The 26,170-nt window shown below is 38.6% G+C and overlaps 1 protein-coding gene and 1 long non-coding RNA gene across 2 annotated transcripts in view; one reads left to right on the top strand and one right to left on the bottom strand.

Moving 5' to 3' along the window:
• Positions 1-5,297, bottom strand: part of LOC106957234 (uncharacterized) — a 26,611-nt gene extending 21,314 nt beyond the window's left edge. Inside the window, exons 1-3 of the long non-coding RNA XR_001426915.1 lie at positions 4,189-5,297; positions 3,992-4,116; positions 2,790-2,874 (exon numbers count right to left, since the gene is read on the bottom strand). This is a non-coding gene — a long non-coding RNA (uncharacterized LOC106957234). The remainder of the gene's footprint in view (positions 1-2,789; positions 2,875-3,991; positions 4,117-4,188) is intronic.
• Positions 1-25,176, top strand: part of LOC106957231 (cell adhesion molecule 1-like) — a gene marked incomplete at its 5' end in the record, with an annotated part of 118,906 nt that extends 93,730 nt beyond the window's left edge. Inside the window, 3 exons of the mRNA XM_015048494.1 lie at positions 8,433-8,579; positions 22,745-22,897; positions 25,013-25,176. Coding sequence (XP_014903980.1) covers positions 8,433-8,579; positions 22,745-22,897; positions 25,013-25,161 — 449 coding nt within the window. The remainder of the gene's footprint in view (positions 1-8,432; positions 8,580-22,744; positions 22,898-25,012) is intronic.
• Positions 25,177-26,170: the final 994 nt, after the last annotated feature.

Consider the following 26,170-nt stretch of genomic DNA (forward strand, 5'->3'; position numbering starts at 1 on the left):
AAAACAAAAAAGAGGAGATTTTAATTTGGGGTTTATTTGGGGAAGTTTTTTTTTTTTTTTTTTTTTTTTTTTTTTTTTTACAACAGATACATCTGAGTCCTGCACCCCAATAGAAATGATTGAAATTCCTCCTGACATTCAGATGCCTGCAGCTTTAAATTCCAACTAAAGGTTTTCACCCACAACAGAAACAATTCAGCGTCATTTGATATGTTTGGATTTGTTGTTAAGTCTCCGTGACTAGAACCTTTTTCTAAGACTGTATTGCTGACCTTGATGAGCTTCCTTTGCGCGGATCGTAATATAAACACACGTTTTAAGTGAGTTTTAAGTGCTCTCGATATGAAGAGGCCTTTAGAAACCAAAAGAGCAGGAAAATGAGTCTGAAAATGCAGCTGAATAAGTAAAAGTCTGAAAATATAACCTAAAAAATGAACACCATCGGTTTTCTTATTGCTCCAGCTCTAAATTATAAGGTGGAGGATGAAGCCTGCTGCATCATCATCGTCATCGCTTGCACCTTATAATTTAGAAGGAATTGATGACAGATTTACTGTAATTAAAATCAGCTCAGTGGAACAGCTAACATAAATCTTTCCTCTTTGAATCGATGAAAGATGGCTGAACGTTTCAGAGCAGCTTCTCTACACTCACGTCAGAAAAAAATCAGTGGAAATATTTTTAAAAAAGCCTCCTTTCCTAGTAAAGGATGGGGTGTCCAAAGTGTGGCGCGGGGGCCATTTGTGGCAGATTTCTTTGCTGTCTCCAACTGCAATGCATAAATTAAATAAATTCGCATAGGCAGCTGTCGTGATAAATCGCCCCAGAAGTAATCGTGATAAACGATAATATTGTCGTTTTGAGACCATTTTCAAATGATACCATGGTAATGACATAATTAAAATTCAAGAACACATCCTCAAAGATCAATAAACTTTGAGAACACTTAGAACTGGAAGAGGGGGACATTTTAAATATCCAAAATAAATAAACAATGCTTTCCAGAAAAATTCGGCTGATTTTTTTGGATCGGTTGATGCTAAACCTCAGATATCAGATTGGAAGTGAGAAAAGGACAAGTTTATGATTTTTTTTCCTGTAACTTCCATCTGATGGTTGAGTTCGGCGCTTCAGGCTCATTTTAAAGCCGCAGTTTTACTGTCAAATATTCACTGATCTGAATAAAAACGCATGACGTGAGCTTGTAACATGTTATTACACCGTGTGCACAATTATTCAGCAACAGACTCGCCTGCCTCCATCGTAACCTTTATGTTCCCCACTACTCCTTAAAAAACAACATGTGCATCGCTTTGAAGCATTTTTAGGAAAATCAGAACAATTTAATTTGTTTTTCTCAGCAGCTCAGAGGAGCGGGCTGTTAACTGAGATGTCAAGGCCTCAGATGAGATTCTGTATTCACATTCTGCTTCATCGCCTCAATATAATAGAAAAATACTCCTTTAAAGGGATTTTAGCAACATTGAAAATTTATAGAGTAACAAAATAAGCCTGAATAATAGAGTGCATGCAAAATGGTGGGAGCTTAAAAACCGAGAATCTCCTGAAAAAGTTCAATATTTCTTCTAGATGTGTCTTTTTCTTTGGATTAATATGGCGTAAAGAGAATGACAACAAACAAAAAAAAACTACGTGTCAAAAACAAAGTTATGTCATATTCATAGAAAGTTGAGTGGAAGGAAAAAGTGTGGCAGTATTAACTTTGATTAACTAAGACTTGAAAATCTATGCTTTCTTCTGCTGAATGAGCTTTATGGAGAGGCTGGTTCCATTTTCCAGCAGGATTTGGTTCCAGTCCAGAACGGTACCAGGACCCGCTCAAAGGAACAAAACCTAAAACCGATTCTCTGTCAGGTTCTTAAGGTGCAGCTTACAGATGTAACACTACAGATGTAAAAATGTAGCTAAAACTACATTTTTAGATTAAAAAAAGCCTACATATGTATATATATTTATATTTTTTTTTATCCCAGAAATTAAATTTAAAAAGATAAACCTCCAACCTGGATCCAAAACAGTTTTTTTGTATTATTCCTATTCACATTTGGAATTAAAATGGATTTTTAATATAAAAATATTAAGCTATGGCTGTGTTGACATGACAATTATAACTCAGCCACCATAGATCATCGCTAATGACACTGGTTGCTAACAGAGTGCTGCATGTTATTGGAAAGTTACTGGAAAGGAAAAAGTGTGGCACAAAGCAGGTTTACCTGCAGAACACAAGATTCAACAAACCTAAACCTATTGGTAAAAAAAAAAAAAAAAAAAAAGATTTACTGCTATTATTAGCATGACATGAAGGTTATGCTGGGGTGTCCAAAGTGTGGCTTGTGGCCCCTGGACTGCTATGACACTTTTTAATAAAAGTAACCTTAATCTTGTTTTTATTGCTCAGAATTTACAAAATAAATATTTAAAAATTCACAAAGTGGATCTGTTTCTTTTAATAGAACAAACCTGCAAAACCCTTCTAACATTTAGGATCTACAACTATTTACACATCCAACAGAGACTTTACTATCAAAACATTCAGTTACATTATTGTAACTTGTAACTTGTGAAACTTGTATTTGAATAGGTTTAAAAATGTCTGTATTTTTTCTGTTTTTGTCCTCAGTTTTTGGCCCATGAGTCATTTAGACTATTGATTTCTAAAACTTGTACTTTAATTGCAGACCCATATGATAAATAAATGTGCAGTGAGGATACCGTTTGTTTTTTCTGTAACGATCAGGATGATGACGGATTTTTCCTGAACTCACCACGATATCACAGAAAATGATTCCCAACTTTCAAAAAGCTCCGGCCTCAGAGGCTTCACACAAATCATCGTTTTTCAGTCGACGCCTGCAATCAGAAAACATGCAATCACCCTTCTGTGTACAGAACACTAACACACACTTAGCCTCGTACGTGTGTGTGTGCGGCAAAAAAGGAGAAAACGATCGTATTCGACTTGCTGAGAAACACACAGCGTCTGAAATGTCAGAGAGGAATTCATAATCTCTGCAGGATCATAATCTGTTCACACTCCGACATGGAAAACATCAAATACATTCATGTTGGAGAAAATAACTGGAACGAGTTCAAATGAGCTGCAGCAACTGAAAGTTTACGTTTATTAATCTGTTGTTATAATCAGGTGATCGAGAAGCAGCAGAATAAAGACAGTTTTACAAGAACTTGGGCGTGTTAACATCACTCTGAACTATATCCAAAAATAACATTTTCCAAAAAAAAATCAAGAATCCAATTAATCAATAAAATCGATTTATTGCCCTGCCCTAATTGGGAACCACTGTTCTATGACTCAGAGAGCCTGAACACGGATGCATGCCACACTTTTCAGACCTTTAATGGCATAATTATGAAAACTAGCAAGAACTTTTCTGTAACTTCACATTTCTGTCTCAAAAAAATCCAAATAAAACACACAAAGTAAAGAGGACCCAGTCACCCTCCTTCTATAGCTGCGTTTCCATTGACCGTAAAATTGCACAATTTCACATTTCTAAAATAATTTTGCGTAATGGAAAAGCGCCAATTATCTCATTTCAGTAGAACGTTTTTGTGTGAGAATGAGGTGTTTATTTGCAGCTGTATCCATGTTGGTCTACTTTGCAAAACTGCGATAGAAACACTTTTTTCACATGAGACGAGTCACATGATCAACAGTCGGATGTTACTACTGGCGGAAACCAGGAAGAAGACGACAGGAAGTAGATGGAGGGGAATGGTGCTGTGGTGTTTTTTCATAAATTATCACGCAAACAAAAACAGCTACAAGATTATTTTAATTATGTTTCTTATTTAATAGAAATACCATAACTGTGAAATAGTGTTTTCTTAACATTTGTAATGGAAATGTAGTCTGTAGGATCAGCTGGTTTCCTTTTATTTCAGACAAATCAATTATAAAACAAGAATACATATGCATACTTACAAAATTTAAACAGATACGTACAAATAACAATGTTTTGCAACAAGAGTCATCGATTTCCGTTGTCGTCAGACGATCTGAGAGGAACGCCGCACACACCGCGCGGGTCGCTGATGTTAAGTAGACGAGATTGCAAGCCAATTCAGTCTCTGCGGCCCAATATTGCTTTTGATTAGTTTTAATTTAATCTAATAAGAGATCACACGGCGGCATCAACTCACCTAATAAACACGACATCTCTCACAAACAGGTGGAGGCTGAAGGTTGTCAGATATGATGTTTATGATCAGACAAATCTGCTTCTCGTGAGATACGAGCGCTAACAACGCTCACAGATGTAAAAAAAAAAAGCAATTTCCATTGATTTAATGAACGATTAAAATAAAGAGAAGACAGGCCAGCACAGGGAGGAGCGTGAACTTCTTATCTGCATACCTCAGAAGTGAAGAAAGCTCTGAACATCCCCGGCCATTAGGAGACGGGAAGATGAGCAGGGAAGGAGAAATTGGCTGTTGTGATGCTGACGGATGAGGACAGACAGCTTAACAAATGAGCTTCAGATCAGCGGGCCTCGCCGGGCCTCAGCGGCCCAAACAGAACCCCAACTAAATGAACCTCCGCGTCTTTGATATTCAGGAGCCGACCTCGTTTCTCGGAGCTGAGCTGCGGTGGGCGGCAGCGTGGGCATCTGCTTATGATAATATGTCTTCCATACAGCCAAACGCATTTCAAGGCACCACTGAAGGTTACAGCGGGGGGCCGCAAGGTGTCTGCCGGGGACGACTTTAAATGAGGCCGCCTTGTCAGCGGCTTAATTGTTCCTGTTGTGCAAAATAAACACGTCTGACATGGCGGAGGGAGGCGGAGGTTAATTAACGGCCGCTGCCGCCATCGTGAGCTTCAGGAAGAATCAGAGCTGCTTCCAGCGGGCGGAGAGAGGAGGAGTTTCCTGTTTCATTAGCAAACAGTGGTGCAAAAAATGGCTATGCGACGCATAGGGTTGACGCGCCACAGGGGGCGCCAAAACAATGGTGTAATATCTGCATTAAACAGCCGTTTGCACATGTGTTAATGGTCTGATCTGTAATATGCTTCATGCCTGAACCAAACCAGGTGTTTTGATAGAACATAAACTAAAACTTAATATGGTGGAAGATTATTTAAACTTATTTTTCCAGGACTTTTCTAACTTGCCGACAGAATTTGATTCTACTCTCGAAGACTTTTAGGCTGTTTTCTCTCCTGATGGTCCAGTCGACTTGGTTTTATTGGGGAACAAAACTTCATCATTTGTTCCTCCTCCAGCTGCTGTGGTTCTCTTTCTCTCTGCTCCGAGTCAAACCAACCTAACCCTTTGAGCAACCTGTTCCCCTCCTCGCCTCTGGGGGCGCTGCACCAAGAACCACTGAAGGAAATGACACAAAAACCTCTGAAGAAAACACTGAGTGTTACTTCCCAAACGGAATCTAAAATGGAGGCATCAGATTATAGCCGTTGCAGGATTTGTCTTTGGCTAAAGACCACTAGCCATTTCTCCCACTAGCACTAGGCTAGCAGGTTTGTTTTAGTTGTATTTACCCAGAATCCCCTGTGTTGTAGTCCACTTCCTGCTTTTGGAGCGGTCTCTGGTCCGGTTTGAATATGCATTCAAACAGAACCAGAGTTCACTTCAGCCAAACCCAGATCGAGGTTTGGAGGCGGCCCAGAGTTCCACTTTGTGTTCTCATCTCACCAAACGAACCGGACTTTCTAGACAAACGGACTGGAGTTGGACTAACGCGGACCAAACAGGGCTATAGTGAACGCACCTTTAGACTGCAGGTCCTCTAAATTTGTAACTTTGTGTCTGTCTTCATTAGTACTTTAAAAACCACGGGTCAAAGTGTAGTTAGTGTTGCGGGAAGCTACTTGTTCAGGTTTTCCTGCGAACAGCGGTTGTAAAATGGTGAACTGTTGATGTTTTTATCCTCTTTAGCAACACTTCAACACGTCAGTAGTAGAGGTCACATTCACAAGCACATTCCTGTAGAAATCACTCAGTAATGAATGCATGGTGGAGAAGTGGAGCTTTGGGATCTCATGCATGGTTATTCTGACTCTGGAGTTCAAACCACTGACCTTCTGAATGGTGAGAAACCTCCTAGCGAGGGAATCAATACGGCTGTCTGCACTTCAGAGGCAACAACAGCCGGGGCATACAAAGTTTTAAATCCAATCCTACTGGAAAACAAGTATCCAAGGATGGAGAAAAATGTTTATAATTCCTTTCTATGTCGCATAGGGGGCAGTTTCATGTAAAATTGATTTTTTATCTCTCCATCATGTTTAATGTTATTCCCTCATCAATAACTAACCTGGAGTGTTGCTTTGATTCTTTCATGTTGAGAAATCATTTAATCTCCATGGCAACAGTTCAGCTGTTAAAACACCTGGGTGGACCTAGCCCCGCCTTTGAGGCTCAGCTCCTTCAGACTAGCCAGCAGTAACTAGCCAACAGCTGGTGGAACTGCTGAACTCATTATAGGAGCTGCTGCTCACAGAGACCAAATTTCAAGGTGTTTAATCAGGAAGTAAAATTTATTTGAAGTCATGTTTGATATATAAAGCAATTTTATAGCAACTAAAAACAACATAGTTACTTGAGTGTGCTATAAAATGGCACCATGTGCCTGAAAATATATGACTGTCCCTTTAAAGTAATTAAAAGAACATCCCATCTAGTTATAAAATGGAGGCCGACAGACAGCTGACATTTGAAACATTTTCAATAGATTCTGAATTACAATCGTACAATGGAATAGTAGGGCCGCGTTAAGAAAAATAAAATTACGAGAATAAAGTCATGAAATTAGCATTAAAACATAGAATCACAATAATTAGCTTGTACGAGAATAAAGTCGTAATAATATGAGAAAATTCTTAAGAATTTGAGAATAACGTAATAAAATTAGGAGAAGAAAGTCATAATATTTTGTGGATAAAGGCATAATATTCAGACTTTATTCTCATAATGTTATGACTCTTACTCATATTATTTCCACTTTATTCTTGCAATTTTATTTCATTTGTATTTTTTCATTTGTGTGCGCCTAATTTGCCATCACATATTTTGCAGTTCTTACGCGAATCGATTTTATTTATTTATTTGCCACAGTCCTAATGGTTCCTTTAGTTAAAAATGAATAAAAAATGGATGGAAGTCAATGTAAAGACCCGATGAAGACAGAAACATTCAGAGTTTGTCACAAGCAGAGTGATGTGAGGCATTTTATGGTGTCCAGGAGCTGCTGGGTGCTGATTTGGTTTTAACGGTGGCGTTGAGCGGAGCGGACGTTTGGTGGAAATGAGCCTCTGAAATCTGAAACCTGTGTCTGATCTGCAGTCAGTTGTTGCTGGCCTGTAGCTCCTGCATTCATAAATGATTAAAGCCGTTCTTTACCCTGTCATGTTGCCGTGACACAGTTCTCCTCCTGATGCTAATAGAAAACCTCATTTGTTAAATTATGATTTTTTTTTTTCTTTCCTCTGGAACATATTTGCTCTCATGAATCTGCGGCGTGTTTTCGGAGACAGGTCTGATCCCGGTAATTGGATGTGCTTTGGTTAGCTGCTGCTCTGGTTTATAATTCATAAACCGGGTCATTTCTGGGTGTTTAATTTTTAAATGTTGACAAGCTGCTCGGAGAAATTGTGACACATACACAGTGTGTGTTTACCTTTCAGATCCTCCTCTGGTTTCTTTTTTTTTTTTTTTTCTCAATGAACTCATTTCCCGATAATTTGACGTCCTGTTTGTTTTCCGTCACTTGATTCGTGGTTCTGTCGGCGGGGGCCCTCGTCACCGGCGCCCCCCGCTGGCTGGCTGCCCGGCCCGGCCCGGCTCTCCACTCATCATTTAAAACGAGCCAGCGCCACCACAGGCTAGCCGTCAGCTGCAGCGATAGATGTTAGCCCAAAGCGAAGTCTGAGAGGTTATTGCTGCACTTTTTCAAATCCTAACAACACGGAGCTGGAGCGGCTCCATGCTTCATCCTGCAGGCGCAGATATTGTTTGAGCAATGAGGAAGTGCAGCGATCTGAGCGATGAAGGCTCCCGCTGATTCGTCTGGACCCGAAGCGTTTCTGTTCACCGGGAAGGAGGAAATCGTGGAGGAGGCGCGTCAGATGTGTTTGATCTGCGTTAAAACTGAATCAGTTGGCTGTATTTCTCTCACCAACACTCAGCCTGTTCTCAACAAAAGAAAGCAAAAAAAAAAAAAAAAGTTATTATTACAAGCAGGGGTTTCAAATGGCTCTCGGGCTGTTCTTTAGACACTCCTGGGTTAAGATCTGCGTCCCTCTCTTGTCAAATTGAGCTAACTTTTACCTTCATTTTGAGTCGGCCGTATGGTTTGCATGATGTTCTTTATGGTGCGTTCATGCAATCTCGTAATTTAAGCCTTCCCGTCTCCTTTCTGTCACGCAGTGGTGAGTCAGAACCTGGTGACGGACGACGTGGCTGTGGTGGAGGGAGAGACGGCGATCATCAGCTGTCGGGTGAAGAACAACGATGACTCCGTCATCCAGCTGCTCAACCCCAACAGACAGACCATTTACTTCAGAGACATGAGACGTAAGTTTTACAATACACTGCCATGTTTACCTTTGTCCTCTGTTCTGTCTTTAAATGCACGTTAGCATGAATCCCGCATGTAACAAAATTAACAAATTAGGTGTAACACACACAAAGATGTGCTCACACTGTTTTCTTTTATAGATAATTTAACAATTTAAAGGGATTGAAAATATAATGAATGGAGATATAATGCTGAGTCACACCACAAGGTGGCAGTGCTATCCATGAAACGGCTGTGGGTATTTTTTTTATCTGCGCAACTAAACAGTTCTATCGGATGAAGAAGAGGACAAGCAATAAAGAGCCACTGTGTTATTTTCGTTTAATTACGGGTTATTAACGTTCTCCAACCACGTGTATAGTATTTAATTTGTAATATTCGTTATCTGACTAAGCTATTCTGTGTAGACTATGTTTTGAGAGTCAAACGGCTGTCCTACTGTATTAGCATTTCGGCGCTAGCATGCTAAATACTTAGCTAGCTTAGCAGCTAACTGCTTGTTCTTGACAGTGGCATTGTTAGGCCAACACGTAAAATAAAACTGAACTTAATGGTGTCTTTTCTGCCTTTCCTTTCTGTCCATTAATATGTTTTTATATGTACTAAAAGTGGATATGTGACTTTTACAGTCAACCATCAGAGCCTGAAGCCTGTAGGAGCACTTTATTGTTATCACAGAGAATCACTAGCTTTGGAACGGAGAAAGCAAAGAATTTCACTGGTCTGATATAAAAGCCAACAACATAATTGACTTTTATACTGAAACAACGTTATACTGGGCTGGCCTGCATGCGTGTTATTATTATTATTTCAATCCATTTGTCTCTGTGAAGAGGTCACTAGGCTGCAGAGAAATGTTGCTGCATGTCTTTGTCATCAATGTATAAAGCTTTTTGGTGCTTCTGACACAATGGAAGTCAGTCTTGCAGCATATTTATTGGTTTATTAAGCATTCATAGACTTAATTTGTTTTTCTGCTGCTTGTCTGATTACATGCAGAAGGTCTGGACTCCTAAAACATGAATGTTTCAACTTTTCCAGCTGTAGATTGCTGTGAAGAAGGTAATGATAAATCTTTTATTTTCGTAAAATAAAACCACCAGGTTTGATGTTCTAGTTTCCCAGACATAAAGAACCCATCCACTGTGTTTGATATAGTGATGTGGTGTCCAAACTTTTTGTCTTTAGGACCAAAATCGTTAAGTTGAAAGCACATAATGACACAAAAATATATATATATATTTCATTTTATTTGCTCAATTAGAACTACGTTTTTATTGAGCTTAACAAAATAGTCGGATGTTTGTAGAAAACAGATCAGTAAATTATTGTAGTATGTATCTAATAATAGACAAACCCACATTTCTTTTTGATTGTTTTCTTATTTGGGTTGTAAGATTTGCTTTTGAAAAAGCAGGTCAGTGTTTTAGGTTACTTCAAAACCTTTATAAATGGGAATCTATGTTTTTGCAGCTAATACTTTTTGAAGAGGATATTATTTTTTTGAAAAACTGAAAACAATATCCAAAAAGAAGAAAACGTTCCATTCCATTTTCCACTGTTCGCCCAAAATCACAAACGGCCCCCAGGCTGCACTTTGGACACCCCTGCTTTTTATGGAAGAATTAATATTTAAATAAAGGACCTCAATGATTAAACTCCACTTCATAACTTAATAATAATAATTCAATTACACAGAATCAGAAGTGTGCATGTCATGCCTGTTGGTTTTGTATTACTCTACTAGATCTACTAGTAAATATATTTTTTCCTGCTGTTATTTTTAACACAGCTGCAGATAGCTATGATTTTATGTTTTAAGATCAAAATAAGAACCTAACCCTGTGAGAAATAGCTGCATATGTTTCTAGTGTATTACTCACTTTACTGCATATATTGCTTCCAGCATATTGCATAGTCCATATACAAGAGATTTGCATAACTTAAAAACAAAAACAAAGTAGCGGTTCACATGGAATATATTTGCAAAAATAATGCGAATGTGACTGCAATAACCTGCCAGCTTCAGCTTCACTCTTGTGTTTCTGCAGCTGAAGGCGAAGCAGTCGGCTGTGTTCATAAAAAACGCATCAGGAGTTATTAAAAACATTTATTTTACCCCTCAAACTCAGCTAAATGTTTTCCCAGATCAAACCTGGCAACACATGAGATGGAGGATGCGGAGGTTTCAGTGAGTTTCAGCCCTGACAGGGGAACACGAGGCTGCTGCAGTTTAATCACCGCTAGAAACGGCGCAATCGATGCAAACACAGCGAGCGCTTGTTGTCTTAGCTGCTTAATCAAAGGAACAAGGTAAATGTGTCAGATGACTAGCAGAAACATTACTTCAGTCTAATTTACCTGAGCAGCACAAACAGCGACACGGAGCTGCTTTAGCTTGTGTTCATTGTTTTCGCTTCTGTTCCTCCCCTGCTGTGCGAGCCTGTTTATCCAACCCCACTCCCACACGTTGGACGCGAATCAAAGATGCACTTTCTAACATTTGAAGCAAAGCAGAGTGTTTGATCAGAGAAAGAAAAACTGTGTTATCCAGACTGCATATGAAAAGGTCGCTGTGCTTCGTTTTGATATCTGCTTGCCAGAATGAAAACAACATAATAACTAAAGCAACAATTATGTAGTTTGGAATCTTTTTTAATGTATTAGGATAAAAAAAATAAAAATAAACACTTGCTTGTGTATAAGAATGCACACTGTTTTTGATGATATAGTGTGGTTATGAATAAGTGATTAGAAGACTGAAGATGATGCAAAGACTTCCTGTTATCTCATCTTGGCAGTTTATAAGAAAGCCAAAGTAAACATGCTAACTGAAACGTTGCTAGCTGCAGAACTGCATAAAAATAACAGCAGAAAACAACTCTCCACCATTAGTTCCTGCTCATCTGCTGGCTAGGATCAGTTCTGCAGCACAGCTAGCTGCCACAGGAAATTAGAAAAGAGCCCATACTTCAAAATTGTGGTATATTTTCTTAACTGTGTTTTGCTTTTTGACAGAGATGGACCAAAAACCTGAAAGTCTCATCATCTAAGAATGAATTTGTGCAAAAATTGTAATGAAGATGTTTTGTTTAGACCATATTCCAACCCTAACCTGCTCTACGAAGCCTAACAGGACACCTATAAACTCTTCCGTATCTTTGTATTTTCTGCTACTGCTGGACTGATGTATTTAAATATTACCACAAAGTTTTAGTTTCTTTACACTGCAACTCCAGATATTTTTCTTTGATTATCTGAATCTCCCTCTTACACCTCAGATGTTGTTGGCGCGGCCAGCATGCCTGTTTTTCTTTATGTTTTGACCTTTGTGTTGAGTTGAAACTTCCTGTCCGTGCTCGCGTGAAGCGGTGGCCTCAGTAAACTCCTGTGAGGTGAAACGTCAATCACTCCTTCAGTCTCCCTGCTCCGTTCCTTCCGCCCAGCCTGCCACATCCGGCACAAGGGCAGCGTTTACCCAATGCCCTCACGTGTGCACCAAACAAAACTCTGCGTTTATCTGCTGTGGGGCCGTCGAAGAGCCGCCTCCCACGGCGCCAGCTGTCAAGGGCAACGTGTTCTGCTTTGACGGCGGCTCCTTGATCTCCTGTGATCCCTTCTAGGCATCTTGGCTGCAGCTGCACCACTTCATTATGACATAACCTTCCAAACAACATCTCACATCTGCTGGATCTCAGACTAAATCCGCAGAGGTGGATTATGTCAGCGAGTTGGAGATGGAGAGGAAGAGAGGCGATTTGCTTCCGGACCGCTGGTCATCGCTTTGCGTTACGGACACCAGAAAGTGACTTTTATGCTTCCCGCCGGGCAAATATGTGGAGTTTAATCAATTTTAGTCAAGTTTAACTGGACGTCAAGGGATTTCTCTGGTGCATGGTGTTATCTCTCGGTTCTTCTACAGATGATTTAAAAAAAAAAGTGTCCTTTGAGGGCGGTACTTCAGTTTTGCAATGCGTCAAAAGGATGCAGTTGAATGCCACTTTAAGCAGAAATCTGTGAAAACAACTCAAAAACGTCTGAAGGAAACACTGACCGCAACTTCCTTCTTAACAAAGATGGAGCGGTGTCAGATTTTAGTGGTTGGAGGATTTCTCTTTAGTGTTCGGATAAAGAAACATTTCTCCTGCTAGCGCCAAGTTAGCACGTTTGTTTTGGTTTTGGTATTTACCCAGAATGCCCTGCTCTGAGGTTTGCAGGCAGACGAGAATTTGATTAGCATTCACACCTCCACAAAAGAACCAAACTTTGTAGACAGATGAACTGGAGTTGGATTAAACAGGACTGGTGTGAACACACCCAGGCCTGTAGCAATAAATCAATTATCTGCATGATAAATGAAAATGAGCTCAATCATTTCCATTTGCATGATTTATCATTTTTCTCTTTCTACCAAAAACTGAATGATAAAAGTCTTCAGTCTGTGTTTTGGTCTCATCTGGCCATTTCTTTTTGAAGGACAAGTTTGTTTACAGAGACTTCATAATTCATTTTATTTGTTGTCTCTGTTGTTTATGTATTTTGGACATTTAAAATGTCTTCCAGTTCCAGCGCTAAATGTTCATTAGAATTTAAAGTTTATGGATCTTTGAGAATATTAATTAAAAAAATATTAGTTAAAAGATGTCTCAAAACAATATTCCTGGGATATTTTTTATCATCTTCGCTGACTGTAGATGCTAACCTCTGTGAAAACACAACCATCTGATGCTTTTCTCCGTCTTTCTCCGACTGTCTGCCGACTGAAGGGTGGACAGATGGCGCCGTTCCCAAGCAACAATGACCTTTTTAACGTGAGAGCGCTGCTGCGCTGCAGCCGCTCGCTGCTTGTAAACACACATAGCTGGGAGTTTGTAGCGCAGCCCGTCGTCTGTTTCAGGGAAAGTTTCTGCTAAGATTACCAGCAGCTGCTGCTGCGCCGATCACACCAAAACGTTTCAGCTATTAAAGCCACAGAAACGACTCACAGTCATCTTTTTCCTTCTCTGTCTGGAGTTAAATCCGAGCAGACGTCCATCGTTTCAGGTCAAAATCACCAGAGTGAGAAGAAAAATGTCCGATTGGTTCATTAATGTGCCAAAAACAAAACTTAAACTGTGTGATGTTGCTTCAGTAGTTCCACATACTGTTGTTTCCTCATGATGTCATCCATTTTCTGAAGTCCTGCAGCAGAACAGCCCCACAGCATGACGCTGCCACCACCATACTTCATTTTGGATGTAACCAAACATTAAACTTTACAAAGCCATTAGATAAATTAGAATATTATCGAAAAGTCAATTTATTTAAGGAATTTGACCATCAAGAGCAACAAACTACATAGATGGATGTTTGGATGCCTTTATTTCTGTTAATTATGATGATTTTGCACTGGCAGTTACTGAAAAAATAAATAATGTTAGATCAGATCAATAAAAAAAAACTATTTTTAAAAACAGAAATGTTCAAATATGTTTAACACCAGCTAAAAGGCAATTATTGTTTTAAAAAGATGCTTTTAATCTGACAAATAAACCTCATCAGGATGTATTTCATAATTTCTTTAATGTTTTTTTTTTTTATTTCAGTTTAATCAAACACTACGTTCTGGCTTCCTGTGCTCCTGCTGTGTTATTGGCCTCTTCCTCGCTGAGCGGCCTCTCAGCCCACGTTGGTGCAGGATTTAATCCACTGTGGATAATAACTCTTATTGCTCTGGGATTGATTCACACATTTCACATACATCTACTGTTTTTCCTCTTAAGTAACTCAGAGAAACACAGAAAACAATGGCATTATGATTGGGGACTTTTTCCAAATTGTTCTCAAATTTACAGAATTTAACTGTTTTGCTAAATTCCCTTTATCCCATCTCTGAAAGTTTAACATGTATCATCTCTGATAGGAAGCGTGAACGTCCATCACATCCCAACATGATTGGATCCGATTCTGACATGTTCAGAGGCTTAATGCATAAGTCATGCTTCCCTCCCCGGCTTTGAGTTTTCCCTTCGCAGTGCAGCACTTGTTGGTAAAACGAAGACACAAAAAAGCAAAGTTCTGCAGCGGCTGGCTAACCCAAAATGCAGCATCTTCTATTTGTGATGCGAACACCCACATGGAGGCTGGTATCAAAGGACTGTGAAGAGGACTCGCACACAAGCCGCGTCCTTGTTCTCCTGTGGAGGAGGGAGCATTTGTAGCTTGTGGATCAGCGGGGAAGCTGTCCACTGAAGAGCAGAAAAGTTAAGGGTTGAAGGATTCATGTGATGAAAAATAAAACAAGGCAGCTCGGACAGAAAGGCGAGCAGAAACACTGAATGCATGTGCAGGATTGTACGCAGCTAAATATTGAAGGTTATGTGTTGGATATTTTATCTTTTTCTTTGCTGAAAAATGTTTTTTTTTTTTTTTTTTGCCATCATCCATGGTGAAAGCGTCAAGATTTCTGGTTTTCTTGCTGATTAGTTAATCATTGCTCTTGGTAAATTTGCCTTTTTTCCATTTCAAACCCACAAATTAACATTTAATCCCCCAAAATTACCTCCCTGTGCTTTTAGTGAAGATTTAATTTTACACACTTTTCCCACTGATTCCCATTTACGCCATCTTACCGTCATAAAATATGACAGATTCTGATTTCTTTAGGTCAGTTTTACCACTTTGCTAATTCATACCAACATTATGACATTCCACACATAAAACAGCCTTTACATAACCAGGTTATCTGCTTATGATTCTGTTTGGTTCTTGTAAAGTTTCTTTGAGTTTTTAGAAAAGCACAACACAAATAAGATGCATTAATGTTATTATTACTACTTAAACTCATATTGGTTTATCTGTCTCTATATAATGGACATACTCATAAAGCAGATTAAATCTGGTTTAAGTCAACAGTAATTATTTCTGCTGAAAGCTGTTTTCATTTGTTTTGGTTTTTCTTTCCATTTGGGAAAGTTGGCTCGAAAAAAAAAAAAACACGATAGATTACGATGGCAGTTCAAAGATGTTATACAGAATTAGAATTTATTCAAAAGAAACTTGTCTTTTGGCGAAATGTTTAAACATTTTAAATATAGATATATGAAGATTGATCGAAAATAAAAAGTTATCAAGTAAAATATACAGATATCAATCTGGGACAGAAACCTTTTTTTATATGTATAATGCTCTAGCGCTGCCCTTAAGGTAAAAGTGCAAACAATTAATGTCCAGAATATGTAGGGTCTGCAGAAATGTTAGCTACCCTTTTTTATGACTCTTGACCTTTTTTGCATCCTGTACAGTGAAAAGATCAATTCTGAGTTTTTTTCACGCAAACATTCGGCTTTTAAATCTCATAAATATCCTCGATTTCTGAAATTATTCTGAATTTTGGTGTGTTTTTTTTTTTTTCTTGTAAATTTTCAACTTTGAAGCTCGACTTTTGGAGCTCATAAATGTCCTTGTTTGTTCTTGACATTTTCTGAATTTATTCTCAAAATATCTGAGATTTTTGGCAGGAATGTACTCCTTCTGTTTTTATATATCCACAACTGCCCTAATACGCCATTTTAGATTTCTGTGTTAAAAACTAGATTGTTTTGTTTACATCTTACAGATCAACAAGGGCATTTTGAAGTGAGCTGGAGAGAAGAAGTTAAAGGTCAATTAAGAGGCGTTTTGTGCTCTACATCTGATTAAAAAACAAATAATGATGCAAATCAGTGCAAATAAATTAGCAAAGTCAACATTAAAGTAACATTAGTCGTATTGGAGAGAAAATAATAATTCGAACTGAAGCAATCCAACAATCAGGGGGCGACTAGAGCTATGGAGCCTAGACTTCACACAGAGTGGGGAGGAGGGGGGTGATAAGAGCATAATTACCCCCGCCCCTCCCTGTCTCGCCCACTCTGACACCCAATAATAAAACTTTGATGTGCTCCTCTCAAAAAGTAGCAGCAGCCACTAATCACAATTGATTGCAGCCACTTAGGCGAGGCACACTCATCATCTCCAGCTCTCTCTGGGTGGGAGTCGCTCCCTCCGCCAGCGGCTGGAGAACTAAAACTATTCAAATGAAATGCGCCACGAGAAGCGCAGATTAATCAGGGGGGAGCAAAGAAGAAGAAAAAGGCTGGATGAGTAAAACAGGTGGCGTCAGCAGAGGTGAGGAGGGGAAGAAAAAGCTATTAGAAGAACAGCGAGCAATCTTCTCGGGTTTTGTTTTAAAGTTTTCACCACAAGTGTTACCCATTATGAGTCTGCAATTATAACAAACGGAAGCTTTGAGAGGCCTTTCTTCAAACAGCTTGACTCATAGTTATATAGAAATACTTTAAATACCCAAAATACTCTTTATGAAGGACACTTAAAGAATGTAATTGGAGTAACTGGCCTTATATTCATGGCGTTGTAACATATTTCTGGTGAATTGATATTTTCTCCCGTCACTCAAATTGCATTCCAGTGGATTCCTGGTTTTCACCGAGTCTGGGGACCAAAACCACCAACTAAAAGCTAAAATCAGCAAATACTTGGGACTCAATAATGGATCAAACACCAAATTTACTTCCATACGCATTTAAATGTGCAGTAGAAACCGTCTTAGCACTATCGCAAAAGCTAACGTCTGTGATCTTCCTCGTTACTGGATTAGAGATTATGTGGTTTATCGTCGAAATGCGCTGAGTCTGGAAAATCTGTGGTTTGGAAAATGACAAAATTACACAAATAATCTGAAAAAGGGACGCAGCATTTAATGTTTTAATAAAAACAGAGATAAACTGAGGAGTAAGCTAGTTTGTGCTTCGCAGACTCCAGCCAATCGCGTCACGTAACATACCTCTGAGGTATTTCACCTTCACAAGTTTTCCTTCAAAATATTTTATGCTTCACAAAAAAAAAAAAAAATCTACAAATAGACCAATGTTCCTTGAATTTGTAATGATTAGGATTTACCTGTGAACACTGAGCTGATCACAGAGTGAACATTTCCTCCTGGTCGCTTCACCTTTTCAACATGCCGTCTTTTCACATTTAAATGAGCTTTCCGGTTGTTAGCCGTAAAAATCAATGCATCAGATCATTTCTGACCTCTGAGTTTGGATGGATGTCTCTTATCTGAAGACCTCACTCTGTCCCGCCTTTGTCAGCCATCTTTGTCATCCCACTCATGTCATCAGATATGACGGAGCAGGAGAAGGCAAGCAGGACAGAAACGAGTGAAGCTAAAGGTCACCTTTTCTTAAACGCACACAAAACCCAGGCAGAGGTGAGTTCTGGTGATGTGACGATGAAGGACCGTCTGCAGCCCGTCTTCACTCGTCCTCGCCCTAAACATGGCCGTCTCCATCCTGCCGAGCAGCACAAAGCAGCGTCCGCCTCTTCATCTCTGTCCCCGTCCCAAACCTTGAACGGCGGCGTCCTTGTTTTTCTAAATGTTTTTTTTTTTATTCTGCTCATGCTCGCATTATGATCCAATATTTAGAAGTGACACATAAAGGGATTAGAGGGAGGAGAGGAAAACGTCTTGATGAAACAGATTAAAATCAATTGCTGCAACAACAAATGTTTCATTGGATTAAAAATCCATTTTTGTCGTTAGAGGTTGAATGTTTGGAATATAACGACAGACAATGGGAACTTTAATTACAAACCTGACAATGACAACAGAACAAAAGGCTTTTGGTGTGATAGAACAAGTGCTTGATCTTTGGCTAATTTTTTCTGAATTTGTCTTCTCTAGTTTTTGTGAAAGTTTCAGGTTAATGTGCAGAAAGGGAGAATATCAACAAAAGCGGGTGATTTGACTGGTTAGCGTTGACTGAAACCTGTAGTTAATCCCCAGCAAAAATTTAAAACTCAACAAACTAATTTCTTTGCAGCATTAAATGTTTGTTATCTGTGTCCATTGACCATTTAATCAAACAAATTGGAATTCCGAAAATAAATTTGCTTAATGGAAACACAGCAATTTCAGAAAAAATTGCGCTAAGATGAGGAGGTTTTTCGGTTGTATCAAAATTAGTGTATTTCACAAAACCTGCAATGGAAACACTTTGTTTTTTGGCATCACACGAATCACATGATCAACATCCAGATGATACTACTGATGAAAACCATGAAGAAGACGACAGGAAGTGGTAGGATCATGTCTTTCAATGACTTATCGTGTGAACAAACTAATTCACATGTGAATTAATTTTTTTTCCCTTAATTAATGGGAACAGCCAATTTGAAAATTCTGTTTTTCCGACATTAGAGGAATATCGACAAAGTTTTTTGAACGTTTTTAATGGAAATGCAGCTTTTGGTTTGATTTCCTGCATAGTTCAGAACATCTTTGCTCCACAGATTTTCTGTTGGCCTTGGGGTTTAGGAGCAGCCCGGTTTAGTCCACTTTAATCTCCAACCTAGAAAGTCCGGTTCGTTTGGTGAGCTGCGAATACGCAATCTGGGTTTGGCTGAAGTGAACTCTGGTTCGGTTTGAATACATGTGTGAACGCCAATTGGACTGGAGAACGCTCCAAAAGCAGGAAATGGACTACAGCGAAGGGCATTCTGGGTAGATACAACCAAAACAAACGTGCTAGCCTAGCACAAGCAGGAGAAATGACTTGTGGTCTTTTGCCATCAAAAGAGAAATCCTCCAACAGCTAAAATCTGACGCCTCCCTTTTGTTTCCATTTGGTGAAGAAGGAAGTCACTCTCAGCGTCTTCAGAGGTTTTTGTTGTTTCCTTCAGTGGTTCTTGGTGCAGCGCCCTCACAGATGAGGAGGGGAACAGGTTCCTCAAAGGGTTTGGATAGTTTGACTCCGAGGAGAGAGAACCTTTGGTTCCAATAGAACCGGGTCAACTGGACTATCAGGAGAGAAAACTGGCAGACTCACCTCATGATCTTTAACGCTCTTCTTTTTAGTCGTCTTTTGCTGCCTTGGAGATATTTCATCACAATTTTTTTTTATTATAAATTCTGGTTGACAGGAAAAGTTTCTCCAGGACTTAATGGCTCATGGATTGTCTTCTGACCCCATCAATGCCAACTGAAATGAATCCCACAGCATAATGCAGCCACTTTATGCCTCATATTCTTCAGGAAAGACTCGGCAATTTTTGTTGCAAGTTTCAGAACATTTATGTGCCGGTGATTGTATTTACAGCCATCTACAGGAAATGTGTTTATAAATGCATCTAAATCCAGGGAGGAAACACTGCTGTATTTCACTTAGTAGCAAAATCAATTTTAAATGGATTCCCAGGCACTTTTCTAGCAGCAGCTTGTCACAAAGACACACTATGTTCTCATTTCTTTACTTAAACAAAATTCTTCCCCGCATCAACAGCGGGATTCCCAGAAGAACTGTAGGTCTGTAGATGGATTTACTCAGAGAACAACATTCAGATGGCAGCTGAACTTGTAAAATTAGTTTTTTTTGTGATCACGTCTTCATCCTTCATCGCAACATTTTGCATGTTTTCCCCACATTTTTTAAAGTCGTGCTGCAGACAGAGGTTCAAAAGTTTAATGTGAAAAACTGTCATCAATCATTGAGCTAAATGAAGTTTTTAATGATGAAGTCATTAATTCAGATGCATGTTGATGCTTCTCTGGATGTTTTATGAAGCATTTTACATTTTTTTGCTTTCCTCCTCTAACAGGATGGTTGTCTGTGTGTGAATCTGGTGGTTAAGTGAAGCGGCTTAGCAGAATGCAACAGAACATAAAGCGATCTTTCTCGGTCAAACATTTTGATTCCATGTTGTGCGCGGATGAACGATGACCCACAGACCCTCCCCTGCGATGCTCTCTCTCTCTGCCTGATTAACTTTAATGAAGGCTGCTAAATACATCTCGTTTCTCTCAGATTTGACCTTGGATTTCATTAATTTCATTAAACTTTTGCACCAGGAAGGAAAAGACCGACTTGAAATAAAAACTGACTTTCTGTTGATTTGTTTTTTTTTTTTGGTTTTTTTGGTTTTTTATTTTCCCCAGTAAAGTGAGTAAAATTGGGCAGATTTGCTGTGCAGATGCAGAACGTTTTAATTGACCCTTAGCTAAAATTGCAGATGTGGGGAGCTTCACACTGTTGCATCAACCTCCTTCTGTTCATTATTTGTGAAATTCTTGTGCAGACATGCCCCAGCGGTCTCGCCGTCTCCTCACATCTGCTGAAAGGTGCTTTTTGTTAGAAGCATTTAATGATTCAAACTTTCAGTGGAAGCAGGTCGGGATGTGAGCGGGTCAGGGTGCAGAGAGCCCGCAGTTGCTGTCAGAGCGGCGGGAGACGGTCGGCTTTCATCGCAGCCGCATGTCGTCTTCCTGCATTACGGCTGATGGAGCGGCTCAGGTAGGCGGCCAAACCGGGTCAGCTGGGATGAAAGGGACCGCACGACTTCTGAGTCTGTGAAGGACGGCCAAGGACGACGTTTCTGTTCAGGGAAACCGCGTCTGCTTGAACAGAATCATAGCAGAAATACAAATATTTTTTTATTTTGCTGCAGCAGGGAAATTCAGGTTGGAGGTAAACGGAAGCGATCGTAGAGTTTGGTTGTAATTCCAGTAATCAGAAAATTAGTGAAGTAAGGTCTTTTTTTTTTTTTTCTTTTTTTTTGAAGAGGAGCATTTTTACTACGCTGCACTTTTTATTTTTACTTGAGTAATTTTGTATCTCTACTCTTACTTGAGTAAAATGTTTGGATTTTCTGCCCGCTGAATGAAAAACAAAACATGTTTTAACCAAAAATTCACCTGAAACACACACCTGCAGTTTCTGTTAACATTTCATAAGCCGTGTCCTTTGTTTGTTTTATTTTAATTATGGTAATTATATGAATTATTTTCATTTTGGTCTTTGAAATACCAATTCTTCCATGTGATGTTGTTTTGTTCCGTCTGATGATGTAATTATTAAATTATTAAATAAATAACTAAGGTTTGGTTCAGTTACTCAGTACTTTATCATTTTTATACTTGAGTAATTTCTTGGATGGCTACTTTTTACTTTTGAGTAAAAATATGTGGAAGTAGTGCTATTCTTACTTGAGCACTATTTTTGGGTTCTCTACTCACTTCTGATCTTATCCAAGCAATGGTAAAAAATATATATATATATATATATAAATGCAGAAAACTAAGAATAAAAGAGCAGAGAATACAGCATAAGAAATACTGAGTCGGGTAATTTAAATATTATTAATATAATTTACATTAATGAAGCCAACAGCTGAACATGTGCTGAATATTTATGTAACTAAATGAGTCAGAGGAGAGCGGATCGATCCAAAAGATCCATAATATCAATACCAAGTCGGTATCAGAGTCATGGAAAGATCAATGCTTTGTTTCAGATTCACTTTTGAAATTTGATTTTATTTTCATATTGTAGTTTCTCAAAAAAAATGACTTGCTGTCAAATGTAATTTTTGCTCTTTATTCAGGAAAATGCACAGGAACTTGTTCTGTTTTTCTATTGTTGCTGTTTGTCGTTTAAATATGATATTAAAAATATTCTACACCTATAAACTGTTTAAACAAAATAAATCAAAGGAAAGAAAATGACCAAAAGGTCAGAAGTTTGAATATAAATCAGATTTTTTATTTTTTTTACTAACGGATTGGTTCCAAAATATTCAGACGATTCCCAACCTGTGTGTCTTTGTGGTGCATTCAAGTACATCTGGTAGCCTGGATTGTCTAAATTATCCAAACAACTCCAAGGTGGTTTAATAAATCTTTATTTTAAATGTCGGGACAGTTTTATTAAAGTGGTTTTATTGTTATATACTGTATTCATCCATCTGTCCAGTCAGTGGTTATCCCTGTTCATCTTTAATTAATTAAAAAATAAAATCTCCCAAATTTGTATCTACCACTTTTTATTCGTTTCTGTTCATTGGCCAAATTATTAAACAAAATTTGATTTTTGTTTAGAAACTGACTAGAACTGGCATATTGTATATTTTAGTTTCTTTCTCAATACATTTAATAGCAATAATTACAGAATGCTGCGTTATTTCATATTCCTTGATTAACTTTTGAATTTCTTTAATAATCCTGTCTGTCTTCCTGCATTTGCGTTGCTTTTTGTGGTGCTGTCAGATCAAATCGTCACACTGGAGTTTATAAACCTCGATCTCTGCCACATATTCAATTTTTTATTTATTTTTTGTCTTTCAGCTCTGAAAGACGCGCGCTTTCAGCTGGTGAACTTCTCAGACAACGAGCTGCGGGTGTCGCTGTCTAACGTCTCGCTGTCAGACGAGGGTCGATATGTTTGCCAGCTCTACACAGACCCCCCGCAAGAAGCCTACGCCGACATCACAGTGCTAAGTACAACATCAAAGCACACACACACACACAGCAAAAACACACGCTTTCAGCACACAAATGCACCGCCGCTCAGAGTTACGGGTCGGCGGGAGGTAAAGCCTCTAATCACGCTTCGACATACAGTACATTCACATGGAAAACAGAAAACAACGTGACTGCATGCACTGCCTTTATTGTTTGGTGTTTAAATTATTAAAAGGAGCAATAACGAGGTCGCACGCTGGAGTAAAAGTGATGGTTTCTCCACGTTATGCCCCCTTTATATACAACCCATCTTAAATAATAGATATTAAAGCCAATAAGGGGAATCTGATCTTTGATATGATTAAATCTGTTGTTCATGAAGGAACTTGAGTTTTCCTGGTATTTTGTGAAGCAGTGAGTCAGGTCGTTTTTCACGGTTCCTCCATTCTCACCTTAAGTACCGTGGAAATGTTTTAAACCAGAACTTCCCTTAATCTGACTCTGACCTAAAATCAGCTGAGCGCTAGGTCCAGATTAGCTTAGCTTCGGGTTCAGATCAGCGTTTTAAACTAATGGCTCATTCCCAGTTAGCTTATCTCTGCTATAATATGATTTATTTCTTCAAACTGTTTAAATTCTGAACTTTCTTAGATTCTGTAAAATAAATATAATAAATTATGTTTTTGCAACCAGTTCTCAGTAGCAGAGTGTAAAAATCTCATTTAAAATGGGTTAAGTTGGCTGGTTTTTTTCTAGATAACGTCTCTTCATCCCTACAGTTTTATAGGGTAAAATTTTAAATTTTACACAGAAATGATGGATGGATGGATGGATGGATGGATGGATGGATGGATGGATGGATGGATGGATGGATGGATGGATGGATGGATGGAATAAAGAAAAAAAGTATGATTTAAGACTTTTGCACAATAGAAGCCCTCCCAGCAGAAGCTTCTGTTTGTAATGAATGCCAGAGAAAACTAACTGCCACTTTCACCCAGCATGTTACTCTGCAGTCATAAAGAGATGATCTCATTCAGATCCTTTTAGCTAACGACCCGAATTCATCCATCAGTGGAAACGATGAATAATGACTCCAGAAAAAAAAAAAAAAACAGAAAAATGAGCCAAAATGAACACAACTTTTAATTTAATATCTGAAAAAGTGATGGCAACATGTACTTCTTATACTCCTTATTTAAATGCCTAATTGATTAACATGAAATCCATTTATTTCTGTCGCTGTTTAATCTGCAGATGATTCCCTCCTGAACTGAACCAGTCAGCTTTTGGATAATGATAGTTTGACCCTCAGAAAGTCTTTTGTGTTCAGGCTGAGAGTCTTTGACTGGGACCGTTCAGATTTCACACACAAACCTCAGAGTGACCCCTGAGCGTGTACTCTGATGATCAGACCTGTTTTCCTCTTTGTGGCGTTCTGAGTTACTCTAAAGGTCAGCTGTCATCAGGAGTTTCTGCCGACACGCTTGTTAAAGAGTGGCACTGCTCTGCCTAACCTCTGCTTCAACTTTTAAAATCTGGAGTTCCAGCTCCTTTAGCTAACAAGCTATTGTTAGCATGTTAACTAACAGGAGAATCTTAAAATGTAAGATTCTCTCCAAATCATGATTTTCTCCAAATCATGGAGAAAACATAGGATGTGTGGGATTAGATCTGGAGTATTAACTCCACTAGTTAACATGCTCATGTTAGCATTTTAGCTAGCAGAAGAATTTTAAGCATACTATCTGGAGGATCTGTGGGATTAGATCTGGATTATTAACTCCACTAGCTAACATGCTAATGTTAACATTCTCTGTAAGGTAAGGTAATTTTATTTATATAGCACACTTTCAGCAACAAGGCAATTCAAAGTGCTTTGAATGAATTAGAGGAAATACAAACAAAACAACAATACCATAAGGGAAGATAAACATATTATGTATCCCATGATTACTCCAAATGGTGGAGGAATCATGGCATCTCTGGGATAAGACCTGGTGTTTTAACTCCACTAGCTAACATGCTTTAGCTAACAGGAGAATTTAAAGCATACCACATGTCCCATGATTCCTCCAAATTCAGCTATTATGTGAGTTTGTGGAAGCAACTTCTGTTTCCTCAGTGTTTACTTTGTTTGTCCCGTCCCAGTTCCTCCAGGTAACCCTGTCATCGAGGCCAAGGATGAGGTGCTGAGCGAGGGAAACGAGACAGAGATGACCTGCACCGCCATGAGCAGCAAGCCTGCAGCCACCATCAAATGGATGAAGGGAGATAAGGAGCTGAAAGGTGGGGGGTGAAAAGACACCATCACTGCTTCAGGCTAATATCATATGTATCTGGATACAATCTCAATCAGCCAGTAGATACAGTTTTATTGGGTGAATGCTGCAGGGATTGACACTGAGTCCCTGTTGTTTTTTTACAACATTGTCTACATTATAAGCATACTTATAATACTTATATGTATTATAGATGTAGGTTATTTTCTGTTAACTTGCTATTGTTAGCCAATGTCTATAGGTTACATTTTAGCTTATATACTTAATGAACTAAATTAATGTTGGTATTCATGCTAGGGATATTTTTCATGCTACTGTTAGCATTTAGCTATTTTATTTGTGGCCAATTTAGATGATAAACTATTATCGTCCTTCTAGGGAATTGTAATGTTCATTAATATGGTAGTGATAGCACCTGTGCTAACTTTAGCATTTTTAGCTAACATCAGCATTTTAGCTAAATTTAGCTTATACACTGCTGCTAGCATACGACATGAAGTTAGTTAGTCAACATGCTAATGTTAGCCCAGATGTTATGGGTGGTATTTCATCTCATGTTAGCTTTTTAGGATATTTCAGAAGTTTCACTGTTGTTCTCAAACTTGATGTAAGAAGTTAATGTTACATGCAACCTTTAGCACTTTAGCTAACATTAGCATTTTGCCAGATGTTAGCTTTAAACTCTATTCTTTTAATACTAGATGAACAAACATGTCAGCAAGATGTTGACATTTTGGAAACTGAACCTCGCACACAACTGTTAGCATACACCATGGAGTTAATATTCATACTATACTATACTATACTATACTATACTATACTATACTATACTATACTATTAGCATTTTAGCTAACATTAGGATTTTAATTATCTGTGGTTTATACACTGTCAGCATGATAGGAGAAAATGAATGTTAGACTACATGTCCTAGAGTTTTAGTTAACAGAAGAATTTTAGCAAATTGTAGCATGCAAGCAAATGTCTCCATACTAGATGGATTAAATGAATGCTAGCCAACATTTTAGC

The sequence above is a fragment of the Poecilia latipinna genome, unplaced genomic scaffold (assembly GCF_001443285.1).
Source record: "Poecilia latipinna isolate Pla-1442-1.1 unplaced genomic scaffold, P_latipinna-1.0 Scaffold888, whole genome shotgun sequence".
NCBI lineage: Eukaryota > Metazoa > Chordata > Actinopteri > Cyprinodontiformes > Poeciliidae > Poecilia > Poecilia latipinna.